Consider the following 23335-nt stretch of genomic DNA (forward strand, 5'->3'; position numbering starts at 1 on the left):
GTCGTGCTGTTGGTGCGCGATTTTAGTGCGTGCCCGTCCTTCCGTGCGCTGCAGCGGCTGTGTGAGGCTGTCTGTGTGTGTTGTGTGTGTGCTGTGATTGTGTGCTGTGTTGTTTGTGCGTATAGGCGCGCGTTCACCTGTGCGTGTGTGTGTGTGCTGTACCTGTCGTTGATATGTGGTGTGTGTGTGTTGTGTGTGTCGTGCGTTATATTGCGCGCGTATGCTCGCGCGTCCCCGTAGCCTCGCGCGTGTGTGGTGTGTGTGATGTTGCTTGTGTTGTGTCGTGTCAGTGCGCCGCCCGTGTGTGTGTGTTGTGTGTGTATGTGTTGTGTGTGTGTGGTGGAATGTCATGATGCGTCATGCGCGTTGTGATGCTCTGTGCTGGTGCCTGCTGTGTGTGCGTGTGCGTGCTGGTTCTGGTCGTCGTGTATGTGTGCTGTGTGATGTGTGCTCTGTGGTGTGGTGACTGAGATGTGTGTCCGTATTGCGTGCAGTGTGCGCGTGTACCGGCTCGTAGTTTCTGGTGTCGCCGTGCGAGTGTACGCGTCAGTGCGTCCCGTGTGTGTTGGTTGTGTGTAGTGTTGGTGCTGTCTTGTGTGGTCGTGCCGTACCTCTCCCCTTTCTCCTGTGCGCGGCGATGCTCGGCCAGCGTGTGGATGTGTGTTTTGACGTGTGCGTATGTGTGCGGTTGCGTGCCTGTGCGTGCATGCGTATATACACGCTGCAGTATACATTACGCATTACCGTACGTACACATGGCACACTGCAGGGAAGTACATGTCCGGCGGAAAGACAGTTGCGGCGGACCAGGTCGGTCTATGGAGATAAGCACGCCCGTGGACCGGTGGATCAATCTGGGCGGCGTCGTGGCGCTCGGGAGACGGTTCTCTCTCTCTCTCTCTCTCTCTCTCTCCTCTCTCTCTCTCGCTCTCTCTCTCGTCATTTTCGTCTCTCTCTCTCTGTCTCTCTCGGTCAGATGCACTCCGTAAAGACGCTCATCAAATATTCTGCATATCATTGCTGCCGCGCCGACGAGATAAGAAAGCGACACATAATGACCTGTCGGGTCGTCGTCCTCGTTGGCCGCGGGGCAACAGACGCAGTAGCGCTGGCGCAACGCGGGCCTGCCAGCGCGCACACCCCAGGTGCTACACGCCGATCTCTAATTATTTATTTACGTACGGCTCGACGATTCCACGGCAGAGCCGAGTTATATACCACGGCGGAGCCGACATACTAATGGTGTATACTGACGAGCCGGTGAGAGCGCGTGAGGTGTGGTGTGCTGAGCGGCGCGGCAAGGCAACAGCCTAAGACCATCTTCGCGCCTAGTGAGTAGGTAAGAGTGGTGGGATACGGTTGCGGGCGTCGGAGGGTCGTGCCGGCAACCCTGTGACCTGAGGTGAGGTCCCGCTCAGCGTACACACACACACACACACCACACACACAACACACGAGTCGAGCGGTGGACGTGCGTTGCTGCGCGCACGCACGCCACGCACGCACGCGACGGCACGCACACACACACACACACACTACAACACACACACACACACACACACATATATATTATATATATATATATATATTTCAGGATGTGGTGTGAGTGAATAATCAATCTATTATTGTTATCTATATTATCATTCTGTAAATATTATATAATCCATCATATATATATATATTATATAAGATTTATATATAATATATATTTATTTATTTATTATGTATATAATATTCGCGCGCGTTATCATAGAGAGTTTAGTGTGAAAGGCAGTCGCGACTTCTTCGTTCGTCTGCTCTCTGTGTGAACGCGAGGACGGGCCAGGGCGTTTCGTGGCAGACGTCATTATCGAGTTTCGGGTGTCGGGTATATCGCGTTCGGGGTTACCATAGACTATGCTTCGGCGGTGGCAATAACAACCCACGTCTTTGCCGCGAGTTACGCGGAGGACTTGGAGCGAAATTGGGCGGAAAAATTGCCCTTTCCGAGTAACAACAGAGGAAAAAACTTCGTCGACTTTTCATTCGGCCAGCGAAAAAAACTGCTTGCGGTCGGAGAGTTATGAGAGCGGGAAGTCGACGGAGCGTGCAGTTGTTTGACCGATTAGAGTGCCTATCGTGCGGGCTCGCGTGACCAGTGACTGCTGGTGAGGACGTTGAGTGGTCGATAACGCGATTCGACGTGAGCAAGAGCTGTCAGTTACCATGGAGCTCGTGGCGTGGCGCGTCCCCTCTCGGCCCCCCCCCACCTCTCTCTCTCTCTCTTCTCTCGTCTCTCTCTGCTCTCATCTCTCTCTCTCTCTCTCTCTTCTCTCTCGTCTCTCTGTCGTTATTCTTATCTCTCCTCTTCCTGTTCTCCTCTCTTTCTTCTCTCTCTCTCTCTCTCTCTCTCTCTCTCTCTCACTATCTCCCTCTGTCTCTCTCTCTCTTCTCTCGCTCTCTCTTTTCTCACACTTAACTGCCTAGCTCCCCCCCACCACACACACACTTGCACGAACACCGCCTCTCTCCCCCCCACAACACACACACACACACACGACGCTCTCGCCCGGGCTATCTTCTGTCCCCTCTCGTCCTCTTTTCCCCCCCTTTCTTCGCCTCCATCTCTGTCTCAGCTATCTCTATTCTCGCTGCTTAATTCGAATTTCCCAGTTAATCGTTTCCCGGTTTTATCAGCCGTTTACGAACATTCCCGGGCCGCCCAGTGACGGCTGTTGCCACGCGAGGGACGCCACAAGCGGGTGTGGAACTCGGCTGCGAAACACAAAACGCGGTTTTGCGATTTCCGCCTTCTTGCTTATCAGCGGCCACCCGTCTTACTGACCAGCGTTATCTCCACGGTTAGTTTGCCAGGTCAAATGGCTACGAATACACGTCGGTAAGGCAAGCATGTGCATGTATTCACTCTCAACATATCATTTCACCCGCCAACTTGCTGTTTGCACAATTGTGGATGAACTTACGCTGGGGAAGTCAGGTGGCATACTTTGAAAATCACTGCTTATAGTAATGTTAGGAGACAGCCAGCGTCGCAATATATCGTGATTAGAGTTAGAGCTAAACGAGCATTTTAGACAGACTGCTGCTGCTTGCTGTACGGTTGTAACTACGGCTGTACGGTATTAGAACGAAATATTAGATCGATACTATAAGCTTCGATCACGTTGTTCTGCTCCGTTGATCCCGCCACGTCTACCCAATTCGTCTCGCCTTCCCTCTTTTCGCCCGCCTCTCCCTTTCTTCTTTCTCTCTCATTCTCTCTCTCTCTCCTCTCTCATCTCTTCTTCTGTCTCTCTCTTCTCGCTCTTTCTTTCTTCTATCCTATACTCCTCTTTCTCTCGCTGTTCTCTCTCTCCTTTTTTCTCCCCCCCCTCTCTTTCTTTCTCTTTCTTTCTTTCTATCTATCTATGTCTTCCCTCTCCTTTCTCTCGCTTTCTCTCTCTCCTTTTCTCCCCCCCCCTCTCGCCTTCTCTCAATCTCTTCTCTATCTCTCTTTCTCTCTCTTCACGCGCTTCTGTCTTCCCTCTGTCTCACTCTTTTTTTCTCTCTCCATCGCTCTCTATTCTCTCTCTTTCTCTCTCTTTCTTTCACGCTCTCGCTAATATTATATAATATATAATATAATATATATATATAATATATATGCGGGTGTGTGCTGTGTGTGTGTGTGTGTGTGCTTCCTTCTATCATCTCTTCGTCTGTTCGGGCTCCTAGGAAGTAGCAACACAATCACAGACCACCAGGAATTTGGTCATTGTTTCGAAAAACCGATGCATAACGAGAATCTAGAACGCATGTCGAAGTATTGCCGTGATCTCCATTTGTTGTACACAGCCTTGCTAATCCGTAAGACAAAAATTCACAGTGCACCCCACGCCACTAAAATGTTAAATGCTCGCGGACAATACTTTCTTCCACGCCTTGAGTTTATGAGCTTCTGTTGTTTAAAACAACAAATTCTACTCAAACTAACCGGTGTGCTTTAGAAAAATACAACTCCAGCATTAGCGTAGGCAGTGACGGGCCCGTGCATCTATCTATCCCCGCACTAAAGTCTTAGAGGGTGCTTTTAATAAACAAACCCCCCACTTGCGTAGACTGAATGAAAATGTCTTATCAATCCGCCTCAACTAAAAGCGTCTTAGCAGGGGATGGTTTAATCACAAACTGCCCACCGCCCCCGTCACTAAAAGCACTACCACGATGGCTAGTATAAAGACGCTGCCTGCAGCCATCAATGGACGTTCGTAGTGTTGTTAATAAAAACACCACCATGCTCCCCGTGTTATCCAGAGTCCCAGACCCATTGGGGACCTCGTTTTATAAACGCGACAGCAGATATAGAATCGCCCGGGTAGTAGCTAGATGCAGGGTTCTCATCGAAGGACACCTCGATGCCGGCCGTTATTATAGCTGTGCCCCCTCTCTCTGCGAACAGATACCTTCATCGTTTATCGGAGAGCATGCGGGCCGAAAAGCCGATCCACCGTCGACTAACGACGTTCCGTTGCAGTCCTGCATGACCCCCGCTCGCCAAAACGATGGTCTTTGCTGTCCTGCTTACAATGCGCCCCCAGTCGCTGTCCTCCCCCCCCCCCGACACTCTGCGTGCAGGGCAAGGTCTAACAGCCTTTACCAGGGGAATTTATTATATGGGACATTCAAAATTTGGTAGATGAGTCTTGCTATTATTCCCGCATAATTGTATTTCACCCTTACATTGTCATTTGTGACTCGATAACGGTAATTTTCTAAAATTATGAAAACTATTATGTATATTAATATATATATTATATATATATATATATATATATATATATGCACGAGGGAAACAGTAGAAAAGACTAAACATGCAATTGAGGAAATTGCTGATTTTGTTCTGTTATATTCCCGGCTGCAATCACCCTATCTCTTTAGTGTCACCTTTCCATCCTGTCGCATTATATAATCTAAACTTAGATTACATCTTTTTAATTTTCGCTTGCATTCTTTTCTTCTCTTGCCCCTCCCCCCCCTCTCCGTCTCCACTAGCGAAAGCGCCCTCATCAGCGACGCTTGAGTGCGGCGCATTGCGATTGCCATAACACAACTGTAAACGATCGTAGAATAGCGGCATAAGATACGATGCACAATACCGCACAGTGAGCTGAGCCGCCCCCGTGTCAGACTAGTTCTTCGGAAGTTTAACAGGTCAAAAAATTTAATAAGTTCAACAACAGCTTTTCAAATCTAGGCAGCTTCGGCCACGCCGCTAAGAGGGCATACGATCTAGCCGTAACGAGGTGATGGGTCCACCCCGCAGTGTGTTATTCTAACCAGATTTTAAATAGAATGAACGTAAGTTTGACGTCGTGAATCTCCTGGTTGAGGTCTACATATATGCCATGCCTTCTCTCTTCTTGGGGTATACATATACGCTATGCCTTCTCTCTTCTTCAGGTCTACATATACGTTATGCCTTCTCTCTTTTTGAGGTCTACATATATGCCATGCCTTCTCTCTTCTTGACGTCCACATATACGCCATGCATTTTCTCTTCTTCAGGTCTACATCTATGCAATGCCTTCTCTCTTCTTGAGGTATATATATATATGCCATACCTTCTCTCTTCTTAATGTTTACATATATGCCATGCCTTCTTTCCTCTTGAGGTCTACATATACGCTATGCCTTCTCTCTTTTTGAGTTCTACATATATGCCATGCCTTCTCTCTTTTTGATGTCTACCTATACGCCATACCTTCTCTCTTCTTGAGGTCTACATATATGCCATGCCTTCTCTCTTCTTGAGGTATACATAATTATACGCTATGCCTTCTCTCTTCTTGAGGTCTATATATATGCCATACATTCTCTCTTCTTAAGGTCTACATATACGCTATGCCTTCTCTCTTCTTAATGTCTACATATATGCCATGCCTTCTCTATTCTTGAGGTCTACATGTTCGCCATGCCTTCTCTCTTCTTGATGTCTACATATACGCCATGCCTTCTCTCTTCTTGACGTCTACATATACGCCATGCCTTCTCTCTTCTTGAGGTTTACATATACGCCATGCCTTCTCTCTTCTTGAGGTATACATATACGCCATGCCTTCTCTCTTCTTGCGGTCTACATATATGCCATGCCTTCTCTCTACCATGCCTTCTCTCTTCTTGCGGTCTACATATATGCCATGCCTTCTCTCTTCTTGAGGTATACATATATGCCATGCCTTCTCTCTTCTTGCGGTCTACATATATGCCATGCCTTCTCTCTTCTTGCGGTCTAAATATACGCAACGGTTTTCCTTTCTCGGTGGGAACGCAACTTTCTGTTTTCCCGTGAACAAATATATTCATACGCACTCACACCTGTGTTATATTATGTTCATATATGCCTAGGATTTTTCCCATTACTCACTCGAAGTACCGGCTAAACGGTCGCTCTTATACTGTTTATAAATCACGCCCGTTCGCATCGGTTATGACGGCAGAGCTTTTCTACTCTCGTCTGCACGGCAGCTGTACTCACGCGAGCAAGCTATAATCAGCGCGACAAGTCAAGCAGACCGTTGCGCCTTTGCTTGCCCAGCCTTACCGCACCGTTGCTCCGACGCTATTGTATTCTCGGAGGGAATTGCGACGAATGTCCACCAGGGAGGTAGATTGTCCATCACAGACGAGGTTTGCAGCTGCCGGTTACCCATGCAGGCAGGCCCGTACAGTGAGCATCGGGTGGGTTGTCGGTGTCGGCATCCGTCGGGTTATGCGAGGAGCTGGCAGGTGGTCGGTCGGTTGCGGCGGTGTGTGTACGCCGCTCTCTGCAGCAGCAGCGGACATAACGTACACAGGATGCCTCTATTGTTGCTTGCAACCGTGCGTAGCAACAGCGTCAACACGTGCGCTCCCCTCCCTAAAACCCTTATAAATACCCCGCCGTGCTACGTATATAGGTACCCTCCATGCCTCGCTGCCATCCTCCACTCCCGAAAATCTTGTAAATGCCCCGCGATGCTACTAACATAGGTACCCTCCATGCCTCGCTCGCTCTCTCCCACTCTTTCTTTTTCTCCCTATCTCCCTCCCCTTATCTCTCTTCCTCTTCTTTCTCGCTCGATCGCCCTTTCTATCTCCTCCCTCCCTCCTTCCCCTTCTCTCTCGCCCTTTTTCTCTTTCTTTCCCTCCCTCCCGTCCTCCCTCCCTTCCTCTCTTTCTCGCTCAGTCACTCACTCACACACACACACACACACACACACACACACACACACACACACACACACACACACACACACACACACACACACACACACACACACACACACCACACACACACACACACACCACACACACACACACACACACACACACACACACACACACACACACACCACACACACACACACACACACACACACACACACACACACACACACACACACACACACACACACACGCACACACACACACACACACACACACACACACACACACACACGCACACAGCTTCCCAAATGCACGAACTCGGGCGCCAGCGGCAACTGCTAGCAACAACAGCTGCGCGCCTGTAACCGTCGCCGTGGCGACAACGCTCGAAACTCTTTCCCCACTGTGATAATTGTCGGTTTACGACTCGTCGCTCTGCATCCCCGCAGAATTCACGGCGGCGGCGTTCATGCACAGCTCACGGGCCAGTCGGCAGGCAGGCAGACGGCCCTCCAATTACTCACATTACTATTATACGCACAGTCGTTCGCAAGCGTGTGCGAAGCCGTGCCCGCCAACACTCTCGCTGCTTTCGTATTAAATAGTTATAGTGTAGTAATAGTTTACAATAAATATATAGTGCCAGTCAAAACATGTCGACAGGCAGTTATGACATGCCAGTAGATCACTGAGGTTTCAACGTGCGAACGTCTTGTACCAGTTTGATTGATCGCATGAGTATACGGCACCAGTTCAAAGGGATGCGGATATTTAGTACCAGTCAATATCTGCTGTCGATGGAACGGCGGCGAAAAATTGTGGTAGTCATAACGCGCAAATATATCACATATATATCACATATATCACACATATATCAAAAATATATCCCGCATATCTCACATATATGATTATATTGTGACAGTATGTGAACACATCTATCAGGGTTGAATAATGACAAAAATTGTCCCTGCATCTATATATATATCAAGAGTAGATAATAACACATGTGTTATTATCTACTCTTGATATATGTATGCAACAAGTTCAAGCCCATATATCACACCAGTTTAAATATGCGAATATCTTCTGCGCATACATTTATATATCAAAACAGTTCTAACCTTCCCATATATCACACCAGTTTACACATGAGCATCAAAACATGACTACACGACACATCGCATTAATTACAATGTGCCCACAAACCGCACCAGTTATAAAGAAACAGAGAAAAAATAATTAGAAACATTCTATATATTACCGGGAATAATAATATTAATTTAATTTAATTATATATAGATTTACTCACCGACTTTTCGCACGAGTTTTGCTCGCTTCTTCCCAAAATACGCAGAGCAGAGAAACGACATGATCGCTAAGGCTAATATCTACTGTCACAGCATCCCTCTGCGCATCACCACCATGTCCGCACACCTAACTACTGTCACAATGTCACTAGACACCGCTCGATCTGTCACCAATCCGATGCTGACAACTGGAAAGAAATCGACCAGTGGCGGTGGCATTCGCGATGACAACTTGCCGGCAGAGAAATCTCTTCGTTTGTGTGGCAATTCCAAGCGATCAGGTTCGTGCGTGGCGGTGGCATTCACGATGAAAGCTACCTGGTGCATGTATGACACCTCCCGAGGAACGCCAGCCGGCGTTTGGGCTGCGCGTGCGACACTCCAGGCAGTCAGGTTAACCTATACACCACTTGTGATGAAAAGCGACCTGACCAGTCAACAACGGCGCGCAGTACTACGGGTTTTATGTATACGACACACTCGTGATGAAGAGCCCGACCTGCCCGGGCAACACCTCGTGGGAATTCCGGTCAGGTTTGCGTACGGCGCGCTGGATAAAGGCTCACTGCGCAGGTAACAACTCCAACACGGTGCACGCCGCCGGAGCTTTATAAATAACACCAGCAGGTGCGTGGAGCCGTCAGCGGAGAATAAATACGGAGCTGCTATTGTTGCTGCTGCTGCTGCTAGCGGCGGAGGCGGTTTAGCTGCAGTATCACACGCTTCAGCGGCTCCCTGCGTTCAACGGCTGCTCTTCAAGCGAGGGGTCGCAGCATCCGCCAATCAGCTCTAGTGCGATCTATCCACTACTTTCTCTGCTGGGATGGAGAGCGAGTATAATCGTGTATCCAAAAAATTGCAGCGAGACTTAAAAAACTGCTACGTTATTGCAAGGGAGTAATCATATCTATTTACGCAATATCGGTGAAAGCATTAAAAAATATTTCAGTTTTATTATATACAGTTTATATTCGGCTTATATTCAGTATTATATTTGAGTATTATATTCAGTTTTATGACTATAATTTTATTATGTATGCACAATAGAATAAATATTATCTGCACAATAGGACATATGCTTATGTACGCGCAATAGCACCAACGTCTCGACATATAATCTGCCGATATTCAACATGTGTTATGAACATATATACATATTAGGCATCATCTCATGGTTTGCCTGGTTAGCACGGCTTTGCTGTACACGTAAAACTTGCACCTAATCGCTTAGCAGCTCTAGTTGCTTCATCAGGAATTTTAGGGGACATTGTAGTAATATTTGCAGCAAGGACTAGGTGGTTGCAGGACCAACAATGGCGGCTCCACTACCATCAACCTTGTTAGCACCCTCTGCATCGGCTTTGCGAATCTCGGTCGTAATATTCGTCAGGTCTTGAATGAATTGCTGGATCTACATGAAAACGAAATGCCAATAACAAATATTACCGTACACATTTACGCAATCGTTCATGATTATTAGAATAGCCAGTTTCTACACACCATGAAGAAACAAATGCAGCATCTAGACCATTCATTGTATGTCTTCGTAGACTACAATGGTATTGAAGGTTATTTTCTTTGGGTTTAAGTCCAATTCGCGTCTGTCTTAGAACGCACAACATAAGATGTATACTGCTCTCTGCATATCTTTCAATGTTTCCAGGTAACGGTCCGTCACGCGGACCATATTTCACTTAGTTTGTTTGCTACCATACAGGTGGCAGCACTTACCACATTCAATTGCTCCAGTGTGTCATCAACTTGGGCCTCAAACTCTTGTTTCTTGCTCTTGTTGATTAACTGATATAAATTGTGAGTTGCCCTGGAAACATAAACATTTATTTAACTACTTTCTACACCGTGAACTCCGTAAAATCTCTCTCTTCACAAAGTGACTGCCACAATGATATCACCTATTGCCACTAAATATCTCCCTCTCAGCTATATCTACTGAAAATCTTGAGTCCCATTAACAAAGGTCCCCTTAAACACAGATGCCTCACCAATGCGAACATCTTTCAACCCTCACCAAGAGCACACAATACCTGTCTGCCACATTATCTCCCCCCCCCCCAAGGGCCCCAAATCCCGCTCCCCCCGCTTTCCCCCCCCCCCCCCCCAAGTCATCTCTGTCATAGATATTATGATCACTCCTATATCCTTCTTTCTCGCTCGCTCGCTCTCGCTCTCTCTCTCTCTCTCTCTCTCTCTCCTCTCTCTCTCTCTCTCTCTCTCTCTCCCTCCTTTTCTCTCGCCCCCCCCTCTCGCTCTCTCTCTCTTTCTCTCTTTCCTTCCTTCTCTTACCCCTCTCCTCCCTCTCATTCTCTCTCCTTCTTCGCTCTCCTTCTCTCTCTCTCTCTCTCTCTCTCTTCCCCCCTCTTTCTCCCACTTACATCTTGATGCGGCCAAGCAGCAACGTTTTCTTCGCGGCCGTGTTCTTGATGTGCATCCATCGAGACTCCCATTTCACAGCTTCACTCTGCTGCCTTATTCCAGACTGGGTGACTAACTCTGCCAACTGTTGTATTTGCAGGGAGAGATCTCATTGTTTCTTTTCCTTAATGAATCACAAGCACAGACCGTGTTTCTCGTCTTTTCAGTTGTGTCTTCTTAATTACATTATATACATTATGTTTCCTCACCACCGCTCTCGTTCTTGCTCTCTCTCTCTCTCTCTCTCTCTCTCTCTCTCTCTCTCTCTCTCTCCCCTCCTCTCGTCTCTCTCTCTTTCTCTCTCTCTCTCTCTCTCTTTCTCTCTCCCTTTCTCTGTCTCCCTCACTTTTTTCCATTCTTTATCTCCCTTACTCTATGACATGTGTGAATTTTGTTTTGTTTTATTCCACCTACTTGTATGTTTCTCTTACCTCAGTGAACTTTTTCAGCTTCGCCTTTTCTTGTTCTATCATGTCCTGACTCCTACTCTCTTTGTTCAGCAAATACTGTGACAATGGAAAAGCGTCTCAATCACTCTCCATGGAAGAATATCCTCAGCTTTCACAACACGAAACTTACACGTCATTTGTATATGTCACTCAGTAATCAATACTCTAGTTCAAATCGCTCCTGGAGATAACCAATACAGATCACAAATATGGTTTAACCCTTCTCGCACACACACGTGCATTTTCGCAGCATCTCACCTGATGGGTTGCACACAGAGTGTCGTAGCGAGATATGATCTCGCGTATCTCTTGGAATTCCTCGGCCATTTCCACTGTCTTCTCGAGAAACTTGTAGAAGACAATGTGTTTGTTAAGTTTCTCCTGTAATCGCTTTCGCTCTTTCGACACTAGTTTCAGCTCCTCATTCAATCTAAAATTTTGCGAGAAAGGCGATTCAGCGATTTAGGGAGAAAACAATCATCGGTTACAACAAAGCCAAAATTCTGCTGATACGTTGGCCTAATGTAATTCTCGCATGTGCTACAGTGAATCACAGCTAGCCATCACTGACCTGGCTATCTCAGTAACCTTGACTTTTGTCATCTCTCTCTCGTCATTCGCTTTCTTAATTGCTCGATGCCTCTTCGCGTCATTTTCCTGAAACAGACTGCAATAAGACTTTATGTTGCCACATCTGCCACCCAGCGTAAGATAACGGTTGAGTTTGTAATTTCAATTTGAAGAGAACACATGTGTACAACCATGCTACATGCTTACAATTCAGCAAAAAAGAATTGTAGACGATAATATTCTAATAAAACACACATTAACAATATTTACCCTCAAGTTAATAATTTTATCATGTTCAAGAATTTATTTATTACTACAACAGTGATTCACAGAGTAAATGGTGCACACGTTAACAATGCCATAATCGCTAAATTTGATACCAACATTCAGAAACTTGTCGAATTTCTGTACAGATTGCTTCAGTAGCAGCTCTTTTTTCTCCCATTCCTCTGTGCGCTGAGTCAAGACCTCCATTTTTAACTCGTACTCCTAAAACACATCACACGTGTTAAAATGTTTAGTGTAAATATAAGGAATGCACCCATCAATATATACTGTTAGATTTGCCAGGGTAACTTTTATAGATAACTTTTTAGAAAGGATCCATGCAGTATGACATAATATGGCATGGCTTATAGAAATCGTTGTACAAGACATGTATCAACCTCTTTTTGGCTGTTGAGTGCCTCTTCAACTTCACTCATTTCCCTTCGCTTCTCCAGGAGTCGTGTTGCTGGACTAAGATGGTCATCCTCCTGCTCAGGGATTTTGCTGCAAATAGAGCAAATTAATTATGAATAGTTCCTAATGGTTGCCATATCCATGGTCCTAATGTTTTGCCATGGTCTCAGACCTATTGTTAATGTTAATGTTATGGCTATACCCAATGGGCATAAATAATACATTTAGACACTGAAAAGACTTCGGCCCAAGGATATATAATTATAAGAGCTGTCCACATTTGCGCATGTCGCACATTGCGAAAATAAATTGGGGACATGCAGCTCTTATATCCTTGAAGTTGAACCAAGACTTCTACGACACACACTGTGTCACACTGAGTCACAGTGAGTGTGTAATCTGTTAGTGTTATCTGTAATAGCAATATAATATAATATAATATAATATCACTATCACTATCAGTGTATCACTATCAGGAGTGTATAAACTATAAGTATAATAGTAATAGTGAATCAGTGTGATCTATAATCTTATTAGTGTATTATTATACTGTACTGTGTACGTACACTAGTGAGCAGTGATAATATTAGTATTAACTATTATTATTATATTAATATTATATACACTGTACTGAGCGAGTATACTGTAGTCTGTAGTCTGTACACTCAGTGCCTACACTCAGTGACTCACATTAGCAGCTTTTCTTCAAAGGTCTTTCTGAAATATTCCTCCAGATTTCCTGCCATGATGTGTGTTTATCGTTATGCTCTTAGTTCTAAAAGTAACCAATTGTGGCTTAATACTGGGTTGGTACAACCATATATATTTATAAGTACAACTACTGGTGGTACTGCCAATGGTACGTAAAGCAATAGATTTCGTAGTTATCTGATTTCTCATTTACGTTTAGCGTTCATGGCAACCGCGGAAATCCGGAAACTTGCCTAGGGTGCAGCACTGTCAAATCAAGATGGAAGCGTCCATGTCTCATGTTAAAAATGATCCTTCACAAAATGCTGCAGCAGAAAATCCCAGCAGTGGTATTAACTTGATAGAATTAATGGAGAGACTTATGGGTGATAAGAAATATAGGTAACTAGCGTTATGACATAATATGGTCGCATAACAGCGTTTTCGTCCGTAATGTGCAGTGTGTGTAGTTTGACATCGGTAGACCCTAATACTATACTACTACTACTACTACTAGTACTAGTATTACTAGTAGTAATATTAATATTAAACGCACTTTTACGCAGTGGCTGGAGGTACGGCAACCGTATCCTAATGTCTCGGGGCTACGGTTACGGCAGTCCATTTGCGCATGCGTCACTTTCCCACACCGTAGATTATTTGTGGTATTATGATTGACACGCGTATATAAGATAACCGAGTCGGTTTAGATTTAGTGATACTGTTACTGTTAGGGTTCGGGTTGGGTTATGGTTAGGGTTACTGGATAGGGTGACTGTTGTGTGTGGGACTGCCGTACCCGTAGCCTCGAGACATTATAAGATACGGCTGCAGCGCATGCGTAGTAAGATACGGCTGCTGTACCCGTAGCCGGCACCCTAACCCTAAGTCTAACCCTAACCCTCGTTTTTACTTGAGAAATCACCGAAAATTAAAAACTGCCGGGCATTTAGGAAATCGAAGACCGAAGGTCTAAAAGGCAGCCGTCGGATATTTTCTAAGTGTCGATTGCGAGTTCGTTCGCTCAGTGATCCGAAGCTAGGAGAATTGGGCTAGTTCGAATATACAGTTTGCTTGATATTTCTAAACAAATGTAGAATACTTTGGATCACGTAGTACACTGTTTACTTGAGAAATCACCGAAAATTTAAAACTGCCGGGCATTTAGGAAATCGAAGACCGTGCCCGGCTGCCGGGCATATAGCCACTTCGAATATTAAATAGTTACAAAGAACAGTATCAGTAATGCATCGAAAGACCGTCTCGAACTCTTGCTATGCAAAATCTTATAGTTGGCTTACTTTCCAAACAACACCTCAGCTACTGTAACACAAATAGGTCAAATTAATAAACGTCGGTCTTGTTTGGAGTAGCTGGGATTTGATGTGCTGGGGCCCGTTGTCAGAAACAAAATTAGTCTTAACATTAACTTCCACTCGTTAACCATTGACAGAATATCGTAATGTTACGAGAACGAAAAGTCCTTGCAAATATCCTCTTAACATTACGAGAGCCCAGACCCTCTCGTAACTTTAATATTAAGTTGAAAATAACACATTTACACTAAGAATTACAATTATAAATTATAGTGATATTATATTTTATAATAATGACTAAAATGTGTGTTTTTTAGCTCATCTGACATAGTCAGATGCAGCTTGTAGAATCGCATGATGCGCTGCTCGTCCCGTCCGTCCTCGTGCGTCCGTCAACAGTTGGGCACAAATCTAAACGGCTCGACGTACGGATTCGAAGGTCGGGACGTGGGGGGTAATCCGAAAACGAGTTGGGATGTCGAAGCTGGGGGTCAAAGGTCAAAGGTCAAGAGGTGTAAAAGAAGGGGAACATTCCCTCCTTAACTTAAGGTATAGGGAGGAAATGCAGAATTGCGGCACAAATCTAAACGGCTTGACCTAGGCTCGTGATAGTCCGTGTATAGCATCATGGTAGGAAAAGCCATCACTGTGCCGAAATTGGAGGTCACAGGTCAAAGGTCAATGGGGCACAGGGCAGATTTTAGACATTTTCTGAGGACATGGTGTGACGGAGCGATTGGAAAACTTTTTTGTTTCAGCGGTGACCTAGCATTTTTATGGCTTTATTGAAAGGACCATGAAATGTGCTTTCCACTGACGTGCGAAGAGTAAGTGTCTGTATAACCTTTTGACCCTCAGAGGAGGGATTTAAACATGGATTTGTTAACTGTTACTGTGTTAGAAAGAATTTGACTGCTGGGTTTGCTAGTAGAATCTATACATGCCTGGATGTATGAGGCTACAATGTCACAGTGAAATTTCAAAAGCTAAATTTGCTTGAAGAAGGTTTATGCTCCTTAAATCGTATAATTTCTATGGCATTCTGTACTGTCAGTGTGTTAATATGCCACTGCCAGTGGCCACTGCCAGTGCATGTGGTGGTGATAGTATGGTGTATTTTTTGCCTACGTTAATTAGGTACAGGTGGCAGCTCTCTATTTCAGCCTGTAGGCTTGTGTAGGTAAATGGACGAGTGCTTACCTATTCTGTCTTGCAAATAGTTGTTTACTATACTACGTACGATGGAACTTCCAGCTACCAACGTACGCGCCATCGTGGCAACTTTCAAAACGATCCCAACGAACATTTCTTCGAGAGGCTCCTGATACCATCCCAGTGTTTGAAATAAGGGCTATCCGTTTGTTCGTACTTGTCCATTTCCACGGAGGACAAGTAGATCTGTCAGGTAGCTTGTCTGCTGGACAAGCAGCTTTTTAGAGCAATTTTTCATAATTTTCTACCATCGCTGGCCGCTGCTGGGAAACCCGAGTTAACATAGTATAAACATGGGCTGCCGGAGTGCCACCCGAATTAACATATACTATAGTATTAAAATTTATGTGAAGTTATATAAAAACGTTACCGCCTTGCTAGCTCCACGAAACGGTCTTGCTAGGGTTAGAAGACCATCAGACAATCAGTCTGATAGACAATCAGACATCTGTATAGACAATCAGTCGTACAGCCTCCGTCCGGCAGCGCTACCGCCTCGAGAAAGAGAGAAATTGAGAGAGAGGGAGAGAGAGAGCGAGGGGAAGAGAGTGAGAGAGAGAGAGCGCGAGAGAGAGGAAGAGAGAGAGAGAGAGAGGGGAGAGGAAGAAGAGAGAGAGAGAGAGAGAGGAGAGAGAGAGAGAGAAGAGAGAGAGAGAGAGAGGGAGGAGAGAGAGAGAGAGAGGAGGAAGAGAGAGAAAAGAGAGAGAGAGAGAGAAGAGAGAGGAGAGATGAGAGAGAGAGAGAGGACGAGAGAGAGGAGAGAGAGAGAGAGAGATGAGAGAGAGGAGTGAGGGAGAGAGAGAGCGTGAAGGGAAGAGAGCAAAAGAGAGAGAGAGAGAGAGAGAGAGAGAGAGAGAGAGAGAGCGCAAAGGGAAGAGATAGCAAGAGCGAGAGAGAAAGAATGAGAGACAACGAGGGAGAGCGAACGCGGCGATGGGAGGGTGCTCTTGATTCGTTTGCCCCTGAGTTTAGCATCAGAACACCTGCCGTCAGGTGAGCGCTGTCGCTCTGCGGCACTTGTCTTGAAAAACACGTCAAAATCAGTAATTATCTACCGCTAATAAAACAAAATACATTTACAAATGGCGTATGGCATTTGTTGTCTTGTTTTAAATGTTTATCATGCTTGCCACAACTCTCGCGTCTCGCATTACAGTGTGAGAATTTGTCTTGTTGTGCAGAGTAAATTCATGACCACGTCATTTTTCATCAAATATCATTTATATGTGGTTAGCCATCATAATATGCATAAATTACTGTGATGTACAATAAATGTGTATGAATTTGAATTTTGTGATCGATTCTCATCCAATCAGCAGCCTTGTGATAAAGTTCCTGTTATCGTAAGTTTTCTAATAGCTGCGATGTGTTTCTGTCAACGCTACTCACGTAACATTAACATTAGTGGTAAGTGTTATCTTAGCATTAACATTAGCATTAACTTTACGATGTTTCTGACAACGGGCCCCTGATCTTGGCAAAGTGAGTGACAACACCACAAGTCAATGCTGCTATTTGTGCCCAGCTCAGTTCCACTATGTTTAGAAATCAACTGGCATATTTTAAGACAAGGCAGCACAGTGCGTCTTATGACACAACTAGCGTTTAATGATAATAGATTTAATGAAAATATGTGTTTTTGTTTTTACATTGCGTTTCTAGTTCTGGAATGATAATCATGCCCAATGCAGGACTTCCACACAGATTAAAGACCAGGGAGGAGTTGTTAATAGAGAACACGATGGAAAGTTGCACATTTAAAACTGTCATCAGCTGTGTGTTAGGTATACATATCAATTAATCATTACGGGCCTAGCAAGAATAAAAGGGGTTTGTGTGAGAAATTATAATTATTCAGTTAGATCAGAATTCTAACCAATTTACTATTTAGCCATTTCCCATTTACATTGTACTATTTATGACTAACCATTACATTTCTAATTTTGAAAGTGTCATTGTGCGTTTCAGGTTTTGGCCTAGGTGGTGCGTTCGGCTTGTTCACAGCTGGTCTTGACCCTAGTATCACAGGCGCTGATGCCAGACAGCAGACAGCCAAGGAAGTTGTTCAGGAGATGGGCAAGAGAGGAATGTCATATGCGAAGAACTTTGCTGTCATTGGCGCAATGTTTGCTGGCACAGAATGCGTCCTGGAAAGTGTAAGCGTTGCTGCAAATCATATAGTCCGATATGTCATAGTCACAATCCAATATCATAGTTATCCCTTGGACTTTTAAAGCCCCAATTTTCTAATGGGTTATATATCCGCTTCTGTCATTTTTCCTCATGGTAATATGTTCTTACAGCATAGAGGAAAGACTGACTGGAAGAATGGAACTCTAGCTGGAGGAATCACAGGAGGAGTAATCGGATTACGTGGTGCGTAGCCACAACATTTCATTCCCTCTATGCTCACTATTAGTTAATTTTCTAATATGCTAACCAGGGGCCCGTTGTCAGAAACAAAATTTGTCTTAACATTAGTCTTAACACTAACATTTTCACGTAGACTGTCGACAGCACTTTGTTTCGTATTGTTACGAGGAAATCTGCTACGATTTTTCATTCAGGTAACTTCGCAGCGTTTCTGACGACGGTCTAAGAGAAAAAGTTAATGTTAAGACTAATTTTGTTTCTGACAACGGGCCCCAGGATTCAGGAATTTTGTTAAAAATCACGTGATATGTTTGCTAAAGAGGTGTGTTGCATGAGTGCAGTTTAATACCAAAACTTCTTTCCCACTTTCCCATGCTCCCTTTCTTATATTAGAGAAGAGTGCTTCTGTATGCATTTATATAGGTTCTAGGGTAGAAATTCTGCGGCATTACGATTGTAAAAATTGTTATAGGATTGATCATAAGATATCGTTAGTACTTAAGATATATTATGTGTGGAACATTGGCAAATAGTGGTTTTGAGCTGGAAATGCCTTAATTTTATTGCATGATATTGTGTGATATTGATGTAACATGCAGTAAGAATGTTGCAAACGTACTGGTAAACATTGCAGCTGGAGTGAAGCCAGGATTGCTGGGAGCTGCTGGATTTGCTGTTTTCTCCACCGTCATTGACTACTTCCTTCGGTAGCAGCTGTGGTGGAAGAAGCTGAGCTATATGTAGCATCATCCATCTGTACATTTAGGTAATTAAATTCGCTGTGTAGTTGGTGCGATGGACGGCAAGTCTGTAGTGAATTTAATAGCGTGTGAAAAACTGCGATGAAACAAAATGTAAGATTGTAAGTAAATAAATTGTGTCGTTTTATGGTTTACAGAATTTGCTTTATAGCTGTTTAACATTGAAGTACATCACTATTGAAAGTGTGCATGCATTTCCTGCACAGTAATCTAACACAACAATGGTTCTGTTGAAGCCAGTAATATTTATATAATATACATGAATAAGTGCTCTTCTATCCTGTATATAAATTCCTACAAAAACAGCAGTTAGATAAGAGCACAATAAATACCAAACTAATAGTAATTACACCATTTATATATATATATACTATATTGCTTTTGTACAGTGCTCAATAAATAAACATTAAGTTGAATACAAACGTGCTCAAATAATTCGCTCACAATCACATTCATACTCCACTTGTTGTTTAAACAACTATTAAAAAATCCTCATAGGTACAATTTGGCATTTATTTTTGCTTTGGTTAATAGTTGCTTTAACTGAAATGATGTCACTTTCCTTGTCTACGTACACGTTCTTAAACCATCAAGATTTGCTAAACAATGAATTTAAAGGTTTGCAGTACGTTTATGAAATGCTTGCCATTATTCATATTTAACAAACTATGTGGCTACAAAAACGTACAAGTGGCTACTCGTGCAATGTGTAATTAATAGCACTTGGTTCTAGAAGCAGACTGACGTTTGGTTTCAAGCATGGCACACTGCAAAAGTCCCGTAAATCCATCTGTTGATTTTTGCATCGTATCTTATTTGTTTGTGTCTATAGCTCAGGATCGTTACCGTTATTAACAATTTTTCAATCATAAAGTCGATAATCGTGCTCTCGGATATTGTTATTCTCTTACACTAGGTGGCAGCACTATACACTAAGTGTGAAGTCAGGTGGCGGGATGACTGCACTGATCTCTGTATACTAACTTAAGTATATAAAGATCAGCGGATGGCTCGTGTGAGTCTCTTCGTCGTGTTATAGTTCGTCAAGGCCCAGGATCCCGTCTCCATCTGCATCTGCGCAAACGGCAGTTAGATGCGATATGATATGACTACTAGGCACTTTAATTTAATTTAATTTTTTTTTTGTTAGGGTTAGGGTTTAGGTTAGGTTAGGGTTAGGGTTAGGGTTTTTTTTTTTAAGTGCCTAGTAGTCATATCCTAAGTGCCTAGTAGTCATATCATATCGCATCTAACAGCCGGGTGCGCATCTGCACCTTACTCGGCAGTAGCTGGATGTAAGAACAGTACTAATGTTTGGTTCCCGGTGCGGGAGTGGCCCTCTGCGTCTTCTTGTAGTTGCTGTCGAGTAACGATGAGTGGCGCTTGGCGTAGATGTCGCAGAAACGATACGCTGAAAGCGGTGAGAGAGGGAAATTAGCGCAAATTAGAGGACGCCAGATGTAAGCGACGGAAAAATGACATGAATTTACATCCGTCTGCGTCACGCACCACGTGATTGATGCGCCTTGCGTGTGTCCTGTTCGCGTTTGAGTTAAATCGGATTAACACCACCCGGCAAAGACTGTTGTGCGTGTACGTGTGCGTGCATGCGTGCGTGCGTGCGTGTGTGTGCATGCGTGCGTACGTGTGTGTGCGTGCGTGCGTGTGTGTGTGTGTGTGCTGTGTGTGTGTGTGTGCGCGTCTGTGTATGTCCGTGCGTGCGTGTGAGTCTGTCTCTGCCTCTCTCTCTCTCTCTCTCTCTCTCTCTCTCTCTCTCTCTCTCTCTCTCCCTCTCTCGCTCTCTCTCTCTCTCTCTCTCTCTCTCTCTCTCTCTCTCTCTCTCTCTCTCTCTCTCTCTCTCTCTCGCTCTCTCTCTCTCTCTCTCTCTCGCTCTCTCTCTCTCTCTCTCTCTCACTCTCTCTCGCTCTCTCTCTCTCTCTCTCTCTCTCGCTCTCTCGCTCTATCCATCTCTCTCTCTGCGTGCGTGCGTGCGTGCGTGCGTGCGTGCGTGCGTGTTACTCACGATAGTGGGCGCGTATTCGCTTGATGTCTTCGTGCCTCAGGTGACGTATGCTGGATCGCTCGAAGCCTAGGTAGCCGTACATGACCGACGACTCCTTGTTGGAGTGCGTCAGCCCGAAGATGTGTCCGATTTCGTGCATGATGACGTAGTAGAGTAGCTGTCCTACTGACGACGATCCCTGCCAGTCCTCATCTCCGTCTGCGCACACCGTGAAACAGCAGTGGGGAGTTAATGGACTGACTTAATGAGAGATTGATGGGTTTATCAATGGTTGATTAGTTGATTGATTGACTAATTGAGTAGTTCGTTGATCAAGTGAATTGATTGATTGATTGGCTGATTCATTGGGTGATTGATTGATTGATTGGTTGATTGATAGGTTGATAGGTTGATTTACAGGTTGATTAGGGGTGTGGGGTTACGGGTGAAGATGTTTGCAGTTAGTAAAATGATCGTAGGAAATCTTGGTCAATTATTCGTAATTGTCTTATTGCTGTTACGTTGCATGCAGCCGTCTAAAGCTTTGCAAACTGCCTCACACAGTGATGCTTTATGTTTTCAAAGTTGGTATCTAATCCGTCATGTTCGAAGCAATCGTTTTCAATAATCCATATTGTACTAGGTTATCTTTAGCTTTATAAAGATATATTTTATCTTTTTATGATGAACGTTGTATTAGTAGGTATGTTTAGAGGTAGATTGATTAATTGATCAATCGATCGATTGGTAGATAGATAGATATTCGATACATACGTCTATATGATGAACACACCAATATGAAGCTGCCCCTCAAAGTCTCCACTGATGTAGGGAAAGAACGCATGCGCCAGCACCCCCTGGGGGCCATCGAATGCATTAGAGTCTCCGTGCTTTCCTTTCTCATAGCTGAACCTTAAATTTAGTAAAAACGTCAGTTACATCGAGATTTGTTTGGCATTAAATATAAAAAAACACGTCTTTTCAAGTGTCACGTGAAATTTCAAGTGTCACGTCTTTTCGAGTGTCAAGTGTCAAGTGAGTTTCAAAACTCACGTTGGCATTTAAAATGAATTCAGTTTCCTCTAAGTGTCCTCTCATACTTACCTGAGGTCCTGTTTGGCATCAAATATAAATAAACACGTCTTTTCAAGGGTAGACAATAAAACACACATTGGCCTTAAAATGAATGCAGTCCTCTCTTAGTTACCTGAGGTCCGTATCGTTTCTATCCGGTTCCTCCCGGAAGGTGAATATAGGAGATCTACGCCCTCTGTTGATAGCGTTAGACCACTGGCTGAGCGCACGTCTCACGAGCGTGCGCGTGACGTCACGTGAGCGCTTGTCGTGGCCGTTGATGACGTTCCACGTGAAGTCACACTTGAACCACCAGCGGCTGAAGAACCCAGCTGAGATGGAAGACAGTCATGGATTATGAAAACTTTAGCGAAATAGTTACTATCAAGAGCTAATAATACCTTTAATAGGTATTAACCACTAATAATAGGTATTCGCTCTTGTTACTATACTAATCGAGAGAGAAGACCACGGTGTAGGCCTATAATGCGCGTGGCGCCGCTTAGATAGGGCACGCCGTAACAACTTTGCCAGGCGTAAATAAATTGATGCTTATTGCCAACTGACCTGTAAAAATCAGGGTAGTGTAGGCTGTGATATTTGTCTTTTGATTGATTGCCCACGTGTTCTGTGTTAGCAGTGAATTGTAGTATTAGCATGACCATTTTGGCTTACTGCCAACACGGTACCAGAACGCCTCCGGTTACGACTAGCATGATATTGTTAGTTGGCCTGAATTTGTTACAAGTACCCCCTTGAGTATTCGCATGTTTGACTTGTTGCCTCATTTTGCACTGACCAATTGGTCTGCCTACCACCCCAACGCTTACATTGGGGTTTTCAGGACTGACTAATAGCGGTTACGCGTATCACAGACTCATCCATTGAAATATTTATTGCCATTATTCACTCCCTCCCCACAGCATGCCCAGCCACCACCACCCCCCACTCGTCTTGCCGACGCACGCACCTCCTAAACCCTGCCTCAGCTTCGCTGATTTGATGCGCGATCGACGGTTCGACCTGTATTGCACTTTGGCAGCTATCGCAGCGCCGTCTTCCTGCAGAAAGCTGTCCTTGACGCCACACCGAGGCTCCTCCATCTTGCGCAGCGTGACGTCATCGAGCCGGCCCGTCTGTGCGATGTCCGCCATGTACTGGAAGTTGCTGCGGCGCGTAGAGCGTGTGACGTCATTAATGCGGCGCGTAGAGCGTGTGACGTCATTAATGCGGCGCGTAGAGCGTGTGACGTCATTAATGCGGCGCGTAGAGCGTGTGACGT

General features: G+C 44.7%; 4 protein-coding genes across 5 annotated transcripts in view; 1 reads left to right on the plus strand and 3 right to left on the minus strand.

Annotated features, from left to right (window-relative positions):
* LOC106807921 overlaps positions 1-9060 on the minus strand; it is a 38897-nt gene extending 29837 nt beyond the window's left edge. The window contains exon 1 of the mRNA XM_014810435.1: positions 8495-9060. Within this exon, the coding sequence (XP_014665921.1) occupies positions 8495-8555 (61 nt within the window). The 5' untranslated portion in view covers positions 8556-9060. The remainder of the gene's footprint in view (positions 1-8494) is intronic.
* A 407-nt stretch (positions 9061-9467) lies between these two features.
* On the minus strand, positions 9468-13535 carry LOC106807931 (coiled-coil domain-containing protein 42 homolog). Its single transcript, XM_014810447.1, is given in 9 exon segments — positions 9468-9903; positions 10224-10314; positions 10886-11049; positions 11357-11431; positions 11633-11804; positions 11946-12031; positions 12329-12433; positions 12610-12715; positions 13316-13535. Coding segments are annotated over 9 exon segments (975 nt in total). The 5' UTR covers positions 13372-13535; the 3' UTR covers positions 9468-9783.
* A 33-nt stretch (positions 13536-13568) lies between these two features.
* On the plus strand, positions 13569-19116 carry LOC106807932 (mitochondrial import inner membrane translocase subunit Tim22-like). The gene is made up of 5 exons (XM_014810448.1): positions 13569-13717; positions 17506-17627; positions 17812-17999; positions 18147-18219; positions 18851-19116. Exons 1-5 carry the CDS (start codon positions 13596-13598, stop codon positions 18925-18927), a joined length of 582 nt encoding a protein of 193 aa, XP_014665934.1. The 5' UTR covers positions 13569-13595; the 3' UTR covers positions 18928-19116.
* The window catches only part of LOC106807930 (matrix metalloproteinase-28-like), a 16450-nt gene continuing 12186 nt past the window's right edge, over positions 19072-23335 (minus strand). For both annotated transcript variants that reach the window (XM_014810444.1, XM_014810445.1), the window contains exons 3-8: positions 23024-23220; positions 22187-22385; positions 21773-21891; positions 21001-21198; positions 20246-20388; positions 19072-20051 (exon numbers count right to left, since the gene is read on the minus strand). In XM_014810444.1, the coding sequence (XP_014665930.1) occupies positions 20285-20388; positions 21001-21198; positions 21773-21891; positions 22187-22385; positions 23024-23220 (817 nt within the window). In that variant the 3' untranslated portion in view covers positions 19072-20051; positions 20246-20284. The remainder of the gene's footprint in view (positions 20052-20245; positions 20389-21000; positions 21199-21772; positions 21892-22186; positions 22386-23023; positions 23221-23335) is intronic.

This window comes from Priapulus caudatus, unplaced genomic scaffold (genome assembly GCF_000485595.1).
Source record: "Priapulus caudatus unplaced genomic scaffold, Priapulus_caudatus-5.0.1 Scaffold243, whole genome shotgun sequence".
NCBI classification, from domain to species: domain Eukaryota; kingdom Metazoa; phylum Priapulida; class Priapulimorpha; order Priapulimorphida; family Priapulidae; genus Priapulus; species Priapulus caudatus.

What these genes read in the sequence shown, in the direction of transcription:
- LOC106807932 (XM_014810448.1), top strand. Translation starts at nt 13,596, where the DNA reads ATGGAAGCGTCCATGTCTCATGTTAAAAATGATCCTTCACAAAATGCT. An exon ending in ATGGGTGATAAGAAATATAG is followed by an intron (nt 13,718 to 17,505) that starts GTAACTAGCGTT and finishes TTGCGTTTCTAG; the next exon opens with TTCTGGAATGATAATCATGC. An exon ending in CAGAATGCGTCCTGGAAAGT is followed by an intron (nt 18,000 to 18,146) that starts GTAAGCGTTGCT and finishes ATGTTCTTACAG; the next exon opens with CATAGAGGAAAGACTGACTG.